The sequence below is a fragment of the Thalassophryne amazonica genome, chromosome 8, assembly GCF_902500255.1.
Source record: "Thalassophryne amazonica chromosome 8, fThaAma1.1, whole genome shotgun sequence".
Lineage (NCBI taxonomy): Eukaryota > Metazoa > Chordata > Actinopteri > Batrachoidiformes > Batrachoididae > Thalassophryne > Thalassophryne amazonica.
Window position 1 is genome coordinate 56,564,345 of NC_047110.1, and position 12,935 is coordinate 56,577,279.

The 12,935-nt window shown below is 41.0% G+C and overlaps 1 protein-coding gene across 3 annotated transcripts in view; it reads right to left on the minus strand.

Annotated features, from left to right (window-relative positions):
- The window catches only part of LOC117515655 (anoctamin-5-like), a 72,781-nt gene that overhangs the window by 8,689 nt on the left and 51,157 nt on the right, over window positions 1–12,935 (minus strand). For all 3 annotated transcript variants that reach the window (XM_034176316.1, XM_034176315.1, XM_034176317.1), the window contains 4 exons: window positions 6,864–6,938; window positions 4,633–4,861; window positions 739–917; window positions 543–640 (listed from right to left, as the gene is read on the minus strand). In XM_034176316.1, the coding sequence (XP_034032207.1) occupies window positions 543–640; window positions 739–917; window positions 4,633–4,861; window positions 6,864–6,938 (581 nt within the window). The remainder of the gene's footprint in view (window positions 1–542; window positions 641–738; window positions 918–4,632; window positions 4,862–6,863; window positions 6,939–12,935) is intronic.

The following is a 12,935-nucleotide window of genomic DNA, read 5'->3' on the forward strand; positions in this document are numbered from 1 at the left end:
AAGATGCAGTCCATCATGCGGAGAAAATTCACACACAGAGTAAATAAAAAGTCTTACCTGTTTGTGGAATTCATCATCACACGATCCTGAAGAAAAATATTCCACATAAAGGCTCCTGAGTTTGGAAAACATCATCTGAAAATACTTTAATTCCTTGTCGTGGCTGAAAAAGGTTCAAAGGACAATTTCTTTCAACACATGTAATCCTAATGGTCCTTCATATGACAAAGTCTGAGAATTGTGATTAGTGAATACATGTTGATGATAAATCATAAAAATAATTGCTAAATAAAAAAATAATAATCAGCTTAGTTATCTTAGGTGATTTTAGCCAAGACTGTAAGCTTGTTGGTTGTCACTATCATAGCCGGTAAAGCAAGGCCACTTCCTGCATTACAATTATCTGAAGTCAGAAAATTATCTTATGAGTGTCAAAGACAAAATGCCAGCATTGAGGATCCATGAGGTTTGTGTCACACCTGCCAAGCAAAGGGGTATCATTGTATGTATGTGTGCAGTACTGGTTCAGTTGGAGTACTCACGGGACCAGAGCCTCCTGGATGTTGCCCCACACCTGTTTACCAGTCATCACTATGACTAGTTGGGTGGTTAACTCAATCAGACAGCCACCGGGGTCACACTGAATTCAGACATGGAAAGAAGGGAAATGTAAAAGAAACAAACCAAAATTCAAGCTCAAAGTTGAATTATTCACACAGTATACAATATGTTTGGTACCTCTTCATTCCTCAGTTTGCTCCATTTGCCAAACATGTACTCATAACTTCCAGGATAGCCAACAAACTTGCCCTTGAAGAAAGCCACATAGAAGCAGGAGGAGTAGTAGTTCACAAACTGGAATAGGAACATCTTCACAGTCAATTTGTTCTCATACTCCAGGTGCGTCTTGGGAACTTCTGTGAAATTGACAAAGTAATCTGTAATATTTTTTCACCACATAATCCAAGAAGAGGAACATATTTCAACACTTTATGAACAGAAAAAGACTGATGTGAATGTGCTTACATTTAGATGTATAAAGCAGAGATGAAGGTTTTTCAGAAATCACCTGATTTTGGCCACACTTCTATTTATATCAGATACTGTCACACATGAGTAATGACAAAACATAATTTCAATTTTTTTTTTTTTCAATTTATTTTCATTTATATAGCGCCAAATCACAACAGAGTTGCCTCAAGGCGCTTCACACAAGTAAGGTCTAACCTTACCAACCCCCAGAGCAGCAGTGGTAAGGAAAAACTCCCTCTGAGGAAGAAACCTCAAGCAGACCAGACTCAAAGGGGTGACACTCTGCTTGGGCCAGACATAAATTACAGAACAATTCACAAAACGAATATACAGGAAATGCTGTTGGTGCACAGGACAGGTGGGTCTCCAGCACAAATCCCACACCCTTCTCTGGATGGAGCTGTACCTTAAACAGAGAGAAAAAACAGAATCAGGCATCAGAAAGACAAGAAATATAGTATAATTTGCCAGTATTAAACAAGAAAGCAGGAAATACTAAGGTGATCGCAGTCACTAGCCCTAAGCTTCACTAAAAGACCCAGAATTTAGGTAAAGTTGAGGCCGCGGCACGCTCCGTTTCCTAATAAAATGAATTAAAAGAGTAAAAAGTGTAGAACTATACTTGCCAGTATGCTAGCCATATGAAAGGGAAAATAAGTGCATCTTAAGTCTGGACTTGAAAGTCTCCACAGAATCTGACTGTTTTGTTGATGCAGGGAGATCATTCCACAGAACAGGGGGACGATAATAGGAAGCTCTATGACCCACAGACTTCTTATTCGCCCTAGGGACACAAAGTAGTCCTGCACCCTGAGATCGCAAAGCCCGGGCCGGTACGTAAGGTTTAATTAGGTCAGCTAGGTAGGGAGGTGCCAGTCCATGAACAATTTTATAGACTAGTAGCAGAACGTTAAAATCTGATCTCACTGGGACAGGAAGCCAGGGAAAGGATGCCAAAATAGGTGTAATGTGGTCGAACATTCTGCTTCATGTCAAAAGTCTGGCTGCAGCATTTTGAACCATTTGGAGAGCCGTACTGCTGGACTGCGGTAAATCAGAAAATGGAACATTGCAGTCCAATCTTGAAGAGATAAATGCATGGATCAGGGTCTCAGCATCAGCCATAGACAGGATGGGACAAATCTTCGCTATATTTTGCAGGTGGAAGAAAACAGTCCTCGTAATATTTCTAATGTGGAGGTCAAAGGACAATGTAGGATCAAAAATTACCCCAAGGTTCCTCACTTTGTCAGTGTGATGTATGACACACGAGCCTAGGCTAAGTGTTAACTGGTCAAATTGATGCAGATGTCTCACTGGACCAGGAAACATCATTTCAGTCTTATCAGAGTTTAAAAGTAGGAAGTTTCTAGACATCCAACTTCTCACTGATGCAAGGCAATCTTCTAAGGATTTTATGTGAATGAGATTACCAGCAGTTATCAGCATGTATAGCTGAGTATCATCAGCATAGCAGTAAAGGTAATCCCAAAATGCCCAATATGTGCCCAAGGGCTGCTATGTAAAGGAAGAAAAGCAGGGGGCCTAAGATGGACCCCTGTGGAACCCCAAAATTCATGTCACTAAGGTTAGAGGTAGTGTTACTGTACAAAACACAGTGAGAACGACTGGTCAAGTATGACGTCAACCATGCAAGGGCACCCCCAGTAATCCTAAAATTTCCAGCCTATCAAATAGAATATGATGAGCCATGGTATCAAATTCAGCACTGAGACCTAACAGCACCAGGACCATAGTGGTGTCTGAATCCATTGCAAGCAGAAGATCATTCACCACTTTTGTGAGAGCTTTCTCTGTGGAATGATATTTTCTAAAAGCAGACTGAGGTGGCTCAAAGAGATTATTCCCAGTAAGATTGTCCACGAGCTGCCATGACACCACTTTTTCCAGAATTTTAGAGCAAAATGATAAATTTGATATCGGCCGATAGTTTTTCAATACACCAGATCCAGAAGTTAAAGAAAGATTAATAATTTCCAGCATAGTCGGCCCAAGAGTGGTCCACTGGTCCTTAAACATATTAAACAAAATGCTCACAGTGAATGATACTGGCACTTAATCTTCAAGTGACTGAGTGGGGTCAGTTAGCTAAAGGTTAAGGGTTTGTATCTAGCCAATTATTTATATGTGCTGTTGTGATATTTTTAAATCAGAAAAATGTCCTACCATGAATTTTTGAAAATTTTACAAATGTTTACACAGTATCTTTAATCTATGACCAGCAGAGAGCTGCTATCAGACGCTTTAGCACTGTGAGACAAAGTGTAAATGTAAACTTTTCATTTTAATGAAAAAAGTTTACATTTACATGAATGACAAGAGATTTAATCTGATTCATGAACTGTTTAATTGGGATGAACTGTCTCTGCAGCACATCAAGTGTTTTGGTTTTTTGTTTGTTTTTATGTCACGTGACATGTCGAGCCTGACCGCCCTCAGTATTTGTCCATTTTAAGCTTGACTTTTGCACAAGTGTATAAAACTCTCAAAACCTCACTCTGTACAAATTTGAAATCATTGTACGTAGTGTGGCTATTTGGTGGTCATCTTATCTGTGAAATTTTACACTACTTCATATAAAACTTAAGATAGCAGTGTTGTAAACTCAAATGAACTTTTAGGTTCATATTTCAGAAGTAAAAAGTCTCTTTGGCTTCTCCCTTGTTTTTAATCAGCAGCTCCAAGGTGCATCAGCATGTTGATTTGGCAGAAGTTTTATGCCGGATGCCCTTCTTGACACAATTCCACATTTCATGCAGAATGGGCAGGGGTGGTGTCTGAAATGGGAACCTTCTGCATTGAAAACAAGCGCACTTAACCACTTGGCCACCACCCCTGATTTCATATTTCAGAAGAAAAAGGTAAATTATCCAATTCCATTTGTGCTTCAAAAGTTTTTGGGTGGAATAATACGGTCACTTGCTTTAACTGGATGGCTCCCTTCCCCTGTTGGCCCTCACAGACAGCAGGCTGATGCCAATGACCAAGCCTTCCTGCACAGTGCATGAGATCAGAGGGATGCAGTCTGTGGACATAAGGAGTGCACCAAGCTGAAATGTTGGTGACTTATGGAAACAATGGTGTGTATAATCATAGTGTGCAGAGTCGTACTGTGTACACGTCTGTGCACCACATCGTCTCGTGTGTACCGTACGGTTCAATACAAATACATGTATTGTGACCAGAAATGCCGGTAACGCGTTACGGTCATCTCTCAGAGTGGCCTTTTATTGTAGCCAGCCTAAGGCACACCTGTGCAATAATCATGGTGTCTAATCAGCAGCTTGATATGCCACGCCTGTGAGGTGGGATGGATCATCTCGACAAAGGAAAAGTGCTCACTAACACAGATTTAGACAGATTTGTGAACAATACTGGAGAAAAATAGGTCTTTTGTGTATATAGAAGATCTGTTAGATTTTTGTGTTCAGCTCATGAAAAATGGGAGGAAAAACAAAAGTGTTGCATTTATATTTTTTGCAATCTCCAGTATCAATAGCAGGACACTCCAAATTCTGAATAGTTCATCCTTGACAAAGGCACAATCTGGGATGCATCCTTGCTCACAATGTTGCTCACCCATGTCAGTGATCCAAACAGCCACTCTCTCATACATGAGGTTGAGGATCATAATGATGATAAAGTTGATGCACGAGGCGGTGACAGAGGTTGCCAGCTGGGGTGTGATGAGGGAGCCCACTACCTGCAGGTTGTTGGTGGGACTGTCCTTCATGATGCTGGCAAAAGCAGCATATACCGCCAGACGGTACGCAATCACCCCAATGATGCAGGCAATGATCAATGAGATCTTAAGGACAGACAACAATGGTGACATGTGAGAGACTGATATATGACAACAAATCACATCACAAGAATGGAGTCCAAACACCACACGCTGCACACAGCAAAACACGCATATTGACATGGATTAATTATGGTCAGTGATTTTACACAGTCAGCAAAAGTTAAAATAACTCATGCTTGAAGGATGCATGCATGCCCCATGAGCCAAAATCCAATAACATTTGGCAAATTATTTATTGTGGTCAGAAAGTGAGTGACAGTGATACAGTTGTTTGCAAAAGTTTGGGCACCCCTGATAATTTTCATGATTTTCCTTTATAAATCATTGGTTGTCTGGATCAGAAATTTCAATTAAATATATTTAAATATATCATATAGCAGACAAACACACTGATATCTGAGAAGTGAAATGAAGTTTCTAGTATTTACAGAAGGTGTGCAATAATTATTTAAACAAAATTGGGCAGGTGCATAAATTTGGGGCCCCTTGTCATTTTATTGATTTTAATACATTTAGCACTAATTTTTGGAACACAAAATTGGTTTGGTAAGCACACTGACCCTTGACCTACTTACACCGGTGAATCCAATCATGAGAAAGGGTATTTAAGGTGGCCATTTGCAAATGTTTCCCCTCTTTGCATTTCTTCTAATAAGTGGCAACATGGGAGCCTCTAAACAACTCCCGAATGACCTGAAAACAAAGACTGTTCAACATCATGGTTTAGGGGAAGGATAGAAAAAGCTATCTCAGAGATTTCAGCTGTCAGTTTCCACTGTGAGGAACATAGTGAGGAAATGGAAGACAGCAGGCAAAGTACTAGTTAAGGCCCGAAGTGGCAGGCCAAGAAAAATCTCAGATAAGCTGAAGCGAAGGATGGTGAGAACAGTCATAGTCAACCCACAGACCTGCTCCAAAGACCTACAACATGATCTTGCTGCAGAAAGTGTCTCTGTATCATTCAACTATACAGCGCACTTTGCACAAGGAGATGCTGTATTTCAGAGGAAGCCTTTTCTGCATACATGCCACAAACAGAGTCCCTTGAGGTATGCAAAAGCACATTTGGAGAAGCCAGCTTCATTTTGGAATAAGGTGCTGTGGACTGATAAAACTAAAATTGAGTTATTTGGACATAACAAGGGGCGGTATGCGAGGCAGAAAAAGAACACAGCATTCCAAGAAAACCACTTGCTAACTGCAGTAAAATTTGGAGGTGGTTCCATCATGCTGTGGGGCTGTGTGGCCAGTGCAGGTACTGGGAATCTTGTTAAACTTGAGGGTCACATGGACTCCAGTCAATATCAGCAGATTCTTGAGAACAATGTTCATGAATCAGTGACAAAGTTAAAGTTGCGCCGGGGCTGGATCTTTCAACAAGACAACCCTAAACACTACTCAAAATCTACGAAGGCATTCATGCAGAGGAACAAGTACAACGTTCTGGAATGGCCATCTCAGTCCCCAGACCTGAATATTATTGAAAATCTGTGGTGTGATTTTAAGCGGGCTGTCCATGCTCGGAAACCAACAAACCTGACTGAACTGGAGATGTTTTGTAAAGAAGAATGGTCCAAAAAAACCTTCAACCAGAATCCAGACCGTCATTGGAAGCTATAGGAAGTGTTTAGAGGTTGTTATTTCTGCAAAAGGAAGATCTATTAAATATTGATGTATTTTTTTCTGTTGGGGTGCCCAAATTGTTGCACCTGCCCAATTTTGTTTAAAGAATTATTGCACACTTTCTGTAAATCCTGTAAACTTCATTTCACTTCTCAAATATTACTGTTTGTCTGCTTTATGATATATTTAACTGAAACTGCTTTGAAATTGATCCAAACAACCAATGATTTTTAAAGGAAAATCATGGAAATCATCAGGAGTGCCCAAACTTTTACATACAACTGTACCTGTACAATGGTAAGGACAAGATACAAGAAGATGGAAAAACAGAAGATGATGGCAACTTGAATTAATTCAAATGTATCAAAGACACTGTGCTCACCCAGAATAGGACAGTGGCTCCAGAGAGGCACATGCGTGCACACTTGCTTGTTACAGGTAAGTAAGGCTCCATTTCCTACATCACAAGCAAGTAAAACGTGGACACGAGTCAGTAAGCCATTGTTGCATCCTGAAAAGTCAGTTCTGAAAGGTGAGGTTTCCATAAATACCACTGGCCTCAGGAGAGGCAAAGAGAGGTGGCCCAATCAATGTTGGAGTTCTAACATTGCAGCATCCTGGTAAAACCCTGCTTTTGCAATAACCCCTTCCAAGGTACTGACCCACCAGATATGATGTTACAGAAAACAAAACATGCCTCTGAATCTTTCCAGAAATGTCCGTTAGACCACGCCAAAAATGCTCCATCATCAAGCTAGCACGGCACTCCAAGCGCCACATTACCTACCCATAGTATCACAGTGGACCAACAGAAAAATATTTTCCCCACTAGATCGGCAGCAGTCCTGTCAAGAACCAGTTCCATTTCCTAAAGACAGGTGGGATGTGGTTCACTTTAAATACAGAACTCCACAGAACAGGAAAAGTGCAAACAGAACAATGGCCGTTTTAGATTTTTTTTTTTTTTTTTTTTTTTTTTAATCTTCATGTATCCATCCTATGACCTGTCTAAAGAAAACTGCCTGTAAAAGTTATGATTTATATTCCAAATGATACTTATATTTACTTTGCCCAATTAAGGACTCTGAAAACGGAAGGACTATGTACATCAAATTGGCGCAATTCCGCAACAGTTAATGCAAAAGTTTTGTGAAACCCCTATGATTAAAAGCAAACTCATTTCTACAAACACATCTTGACTTTTTCATTTCAAATGCATTGTAGTTGTGTATTGAAAACAAGTTCATTAGCACTGGTGAACTATAAGCTGCTGTATAAACATTTAAAAACAGAAATCTTAGACTGAGAAGACACAGAAAGCCAATTTCTGCATCCTGTTATTTCAGACAGTAAATCTGCAGCAATACTGCCTGGTTTCACACACACACACACACACACACACACACACACACACACACACACACACACACACACACACACACACACAGGACAAAGAACATGTCTGGGAGCACGAGCCAACACCAGTCTCATCCAACGGAAAAGTAACGATCTACGACAAAGAGATCCCAGCAGGAAGACACATTGAAGGAGGTGCAATCAAACCTGATATTGTCATCTGGAACAAGCAAGAGAAAACAGCCAAAATCATTGATGTGACAGTCCCCAATGATTACGGCCTGAATCGAGCTGAAAGGGGAAAGATCTGGAAATACCAAGACCTGAAAAATGACCTAAGAACAACATGGTCATTGAAAGACATCAATATCATCCCAGTTGTGGTGGGAGCAACAGGCCTGATGAAGAAGAACCTGAAGAAATACCTTGAGGCAATCCCCGGTCACCCAAGTGCACATGAGGTGCAGTTGTCTGCGATTAAGGGAACGATCACCATCTTGAAGAGAGCCCTCGGATACAATGTCAGATCTGATTAAGATAACTATAGAGCCTAGGGTGCAACTTTAGACCCCAGGTTTGGGGCCCATTGCATTCTACTAAAAAGACATCAAAGATAAATGAAAAACCAAAAGACAAAGCCTAGTTTAACGTCACCCACTAGTTTTCTATAGAGACCTGGTGTAACAGTTTATCTTCACCCCTGGATTACACCCAACCGGGCAGGGGGTATCTTGGTATGTATGTATGTTTGTAAACCAGTGATTTTCAACCTTTTTTGAGTCGCGGCACCCTTTTTGTATTTACAAAATCCTGCGGCACACCACCAACCAAAATAATATTATAATGCTATTACCTCTGGTTTTGCGCAGAACCCAATTATCGCAATAGAAAATCGATACAGAAAACACCGCATTTCGAAAATCCTCAAGCATTTTGCGCTCTGATCTCAAGTAGGGCTGTCACGATTACGAATTTCTGGAGACAATTAATTGTCAGACAAATAATTGCGATTGACGAATATATTGTCTATTTTTTTTTTTCCCCCCTTCTTTAATCAATCAATCAATCAATTTTTTTATATAGCGCCAAATCACAACAAACAGTTGCCCCAAGGTGCCTTATATTGTAAGGCAAGGCCATACAATAATTATGTAAAACCCCAACGGTCAAAACAACCCCCTGTGAGCAAGCACTTGGCTACAGTGGGAAGGAAAAACTCCCTTTTAACAGGAAGAAACCTCCAGCAGAACCAGGCTCAGGGAGGGGCAGTCTTCTGCTGGGACTGGTTGGGGCTGAGGGAGAGAACCAGGAAAAAGACATGCTGTGGAGGGGAGCAGAGATCGATCACTAATGATTAAATGCAGAGTGGTGCATACAGAGCAAAAAGAGAAAGAAACAGTGCATCATGGGAACCCCCCAGCAATCTACATCTATAGCAGCATAACTAAGGGATTTCTGATTTTAGAGATATTGCGTAAATGCAAAAAAGCAGTCCTGCATATTTGTTTAATATGCGCTTTGAATGACATATCCTGATCAAAAATGACTCCAAGATTTCTCACAGTATTACTAGAGGTCAGGGTAATGCCATCCAGAGTAAGGATCTGGTTAGACACCATGTTTCTAAGATTTGTGGGGCCAAGTACAATAACTTCAGTTTTATCTGAGTTTAAAAGCAGGAAATTAGAGGTCATCCATGTCTTTATGTCTGTAAGACAATCCTGCAGTTTAGCTAATTGGTGTGCGTCCTCTGGCTTCATGGATAGATAAAGCTGGGTATCATCTGCGTAATTATTCTACTATTGTAGTATAATTACACAACTCTGGAAGAACGTTGGCTTCTGTGAGTGGAGAAACTGGGAATGGTGCAACATTTTTATTTTTATCTTCATTTTACATACAGTCCCAACTTTTTCTGATTTGTGGTTGTTTCTGTTGCATTTCTGAAATTGTTTCTCCTCATCAGTCACGTTTTGTGCTTAAACACTGCATTAAGCTCAAGATTGAACAAATAAATACCTTTGGAAAATAACAGCTGTTAGAGTTCTCACCTGCTTTTGGTGATCTCTGCGTCTGAACATTTTTTTTTTTGTGGCTCAGTTCATTCATATATTCTCATTTTTAAATATGTTTTTAAAGATATTTCATCTCATGATCTCATAAATTCAGCATACGACGCGCATATGGTGTGAACAGGACGGTAACGGCAGAATCACACCTTTAGAGAAAGTTCAGAGAGAAGTAAAAGCAGCTTCATGTTTCCGTTTTGTTAACATTCACTTGGGTTAAAATCCTCTCTCTGCTCCGCACTGCGCACTGAACGTGTCGCGCCTGCATTCAGGAATCTCCCTCACCCACCCCCTCCCTCGCAGTCTGCAGCTTGTTAACTCCGCGCGCGTGCACACACAGGCACTGACACACACACCGACAGCTCCACATTTTAGACGGCTTTGGAAGGAGACGGCACTGTTTTAATCCGCCGTCAGCCTCCTTGTTATTGTCCCGCCTTAAGACGAGAGCGAGGCTGCAGCACGCGAGGCTGAGTCGTTTTATGCTTTATGGATAAATAAATAATTCATGGTAATCGCAAATATGAAAAATACCCACGGCACCCCTGACGATCGATCACGGCACCCTAGGGTGCCGCGGCACCCCGGTTGAGAATCACTGTTGTAAACATTGCATTTTTCACCTTTAACTTGCTGTGCAGCACACGGTTTCAGTTTACATTGCAGACTTGCAGACTTTTGCAACTTCACATATAGCAGCCCTAGTAAGGTACCCTTCAGTGCACAAAAGGATCAAGGTCAAAGGTCAAGCTCACAGGAAGGTCAAACACTAAATTCAACTAAACAACTTTCCTGTTCTCAATTTTTGAAATTTTGCCTACAAATTTGCCATGAACACAGTCATAGGCCTTGCCCATTACCTGGGATAAGCAATTGACGTTGACCTTCAGGGTTTTGCTTGAGGTCAAATGTCACCTAAATTAGGTCAAACTTCAGATTACAGTAAAACATGTCGTGTAATACACCAAATTAATAATATTTTATGATTACATTAGTACTAGCAGAATATAGTTATATGATTACAAATTGATAAAACTTTAATTATAAGTGTTCATTACAGCAAACTATTGCTATCATACTGGGTGTTGAAAAAGTAACATAAATGTACTGTTTGCTTATTATCATACTGTCAGTATAATAAGACGTAAACTGATTTTACTTTTTGTGGGGTCACGTGTAGTTCAACACCAGTTGGGACTCTAAGGTTTGACTCATTCTTCATGCTACTAAAACTTGAAACCACTTTGCTGTAAAATTTAGTGGATAAAAATGATTTGAACACATTTTTATTCATTCTTTCACCCACCGAGCTGCTCGTCCAGTGAAAATCACACTGTTTCAAATAATCATATTTGTCAATTTCATGCTACAATTATATTATTCTGTTGATTCCTATCTGTTACTCATTATATTTATGACCTAGTTTGTACAAAAGAAATTTGAGAAAGGTGGCAGACATTACAGGGCCCTCATTTTCTTTATGTTTCTTACACATATGTTTCTTTGCATACTATTGTGTCTGTTTGTGTGTGCGTGCACTATATTTATTAACTTGTTTAAACATATGTCTTAATGTTTTAACTGTATCTTTTAGTGTACAGCACACTGGGTCAGCTTTGGTTGTAGTAAAGTGGTTTATAAATAAAGATGATATGGTACTGTGTGTTCTATACATATACGAGGTCTGTTAGAAAAGTATGGGACCTTTTTATTCTTTGCAAAAACCTGATGGATTTGAATCACGTGTGCTTGGGTGAGCCAACCTTGAACCTTCGTGCGCATGCGTTAATTTTTTCACGCCTGTCGACTGTATCAATTGCTGGTAAGCAGCATTTGAGTGAGGACGTGTGGAGCGTGCTGGGTGGATTTTTATTACAAGGAAAATGACAGAACGATTGGAGCAGTGCTACTGCATCAAATTTTGTCAGAAACTGGGCATCAGTCAGGTGGAAACCATTCGGAAGATTCAGACGGCTTTCGGAGATGATGCAATGAGCATCACACGGATTAAGGAGTGGTACAACCAGTTTAAATACAGCCGCGCAACGGTGGAGAGCGAGCCGCGCTCCGGTCGGCCATCAACATGCCGACATGACGAGATTATTTAAAGTGAACGCTGTGGTGATGTGGGACCGTCGTGTGACTGTCCGAGAAATTGCGGAAGAGGTGGACATCAGCACTTTTTCGGCACATTCCATTGTGACAGAAGATTTGGGCATGAAAAGAGTTGCGGGGAAATTTGTGCCAAAGTTGCTGACGGCGAGCAAAAGCAACTTCGTGTTGAAGTCTCACAGGACATGCTGGACTTCACAAAGAGTGAATCCAACTTCATGGACACCATAATCACTGGTGATGAGTCCTGGGTGTACGGGTACAACCCGGAAACCAAATTCCAGTTGTCACAGTGGAAGCATTCCACATCACCAAGACCAAAGAAGGCTCGCCAAGTGTGCAGCAATGTCAAGGTGATGCTGACTGTTTTCTTTGACTCCCGCGGTGTGGTACACCACGAGTACGCACCACAGGGTCAAACAATCACCAAGGAGTACTACAGGGATGTCTTCCGTCGCCTACGTAATGCTGTGAGGTGCAAGAGACCGGAGTTGTGGGCCACAGGAGATTGGCGCATCCATCACGACAATGCTCCAGCACATTCCTTGCACTTAATTCAGACTTTTTTGATGAAAAACCAGACTCCGGTGGTTCAACAGGCTCCTTACTCTCCTGATATGGCCCCTTGCGACTTCTGGCTGTTCCCCAAACTCAAGATGCCATTGAAAGGAACAAGATTTGAGACAAGAGAGGACATTATGGCTGCAACGACAGCGGAGCTGAACATTTCAAGAGAGGCTTTTTCGGAATGCTTCCAACAGTGGCGGCACCGCTGGGAGAAGTGTGTGGAGTCCCAAGGAGACTATTTTGAGGGTGATTAGGTTTCCAACGCTCCAGGTATGCCAGTTTTTTTTCCCCAGCCAAAGGTCCGATACTTTTCCTAACAGACCTCGTACTGTGGATAGTTTACACAAAAC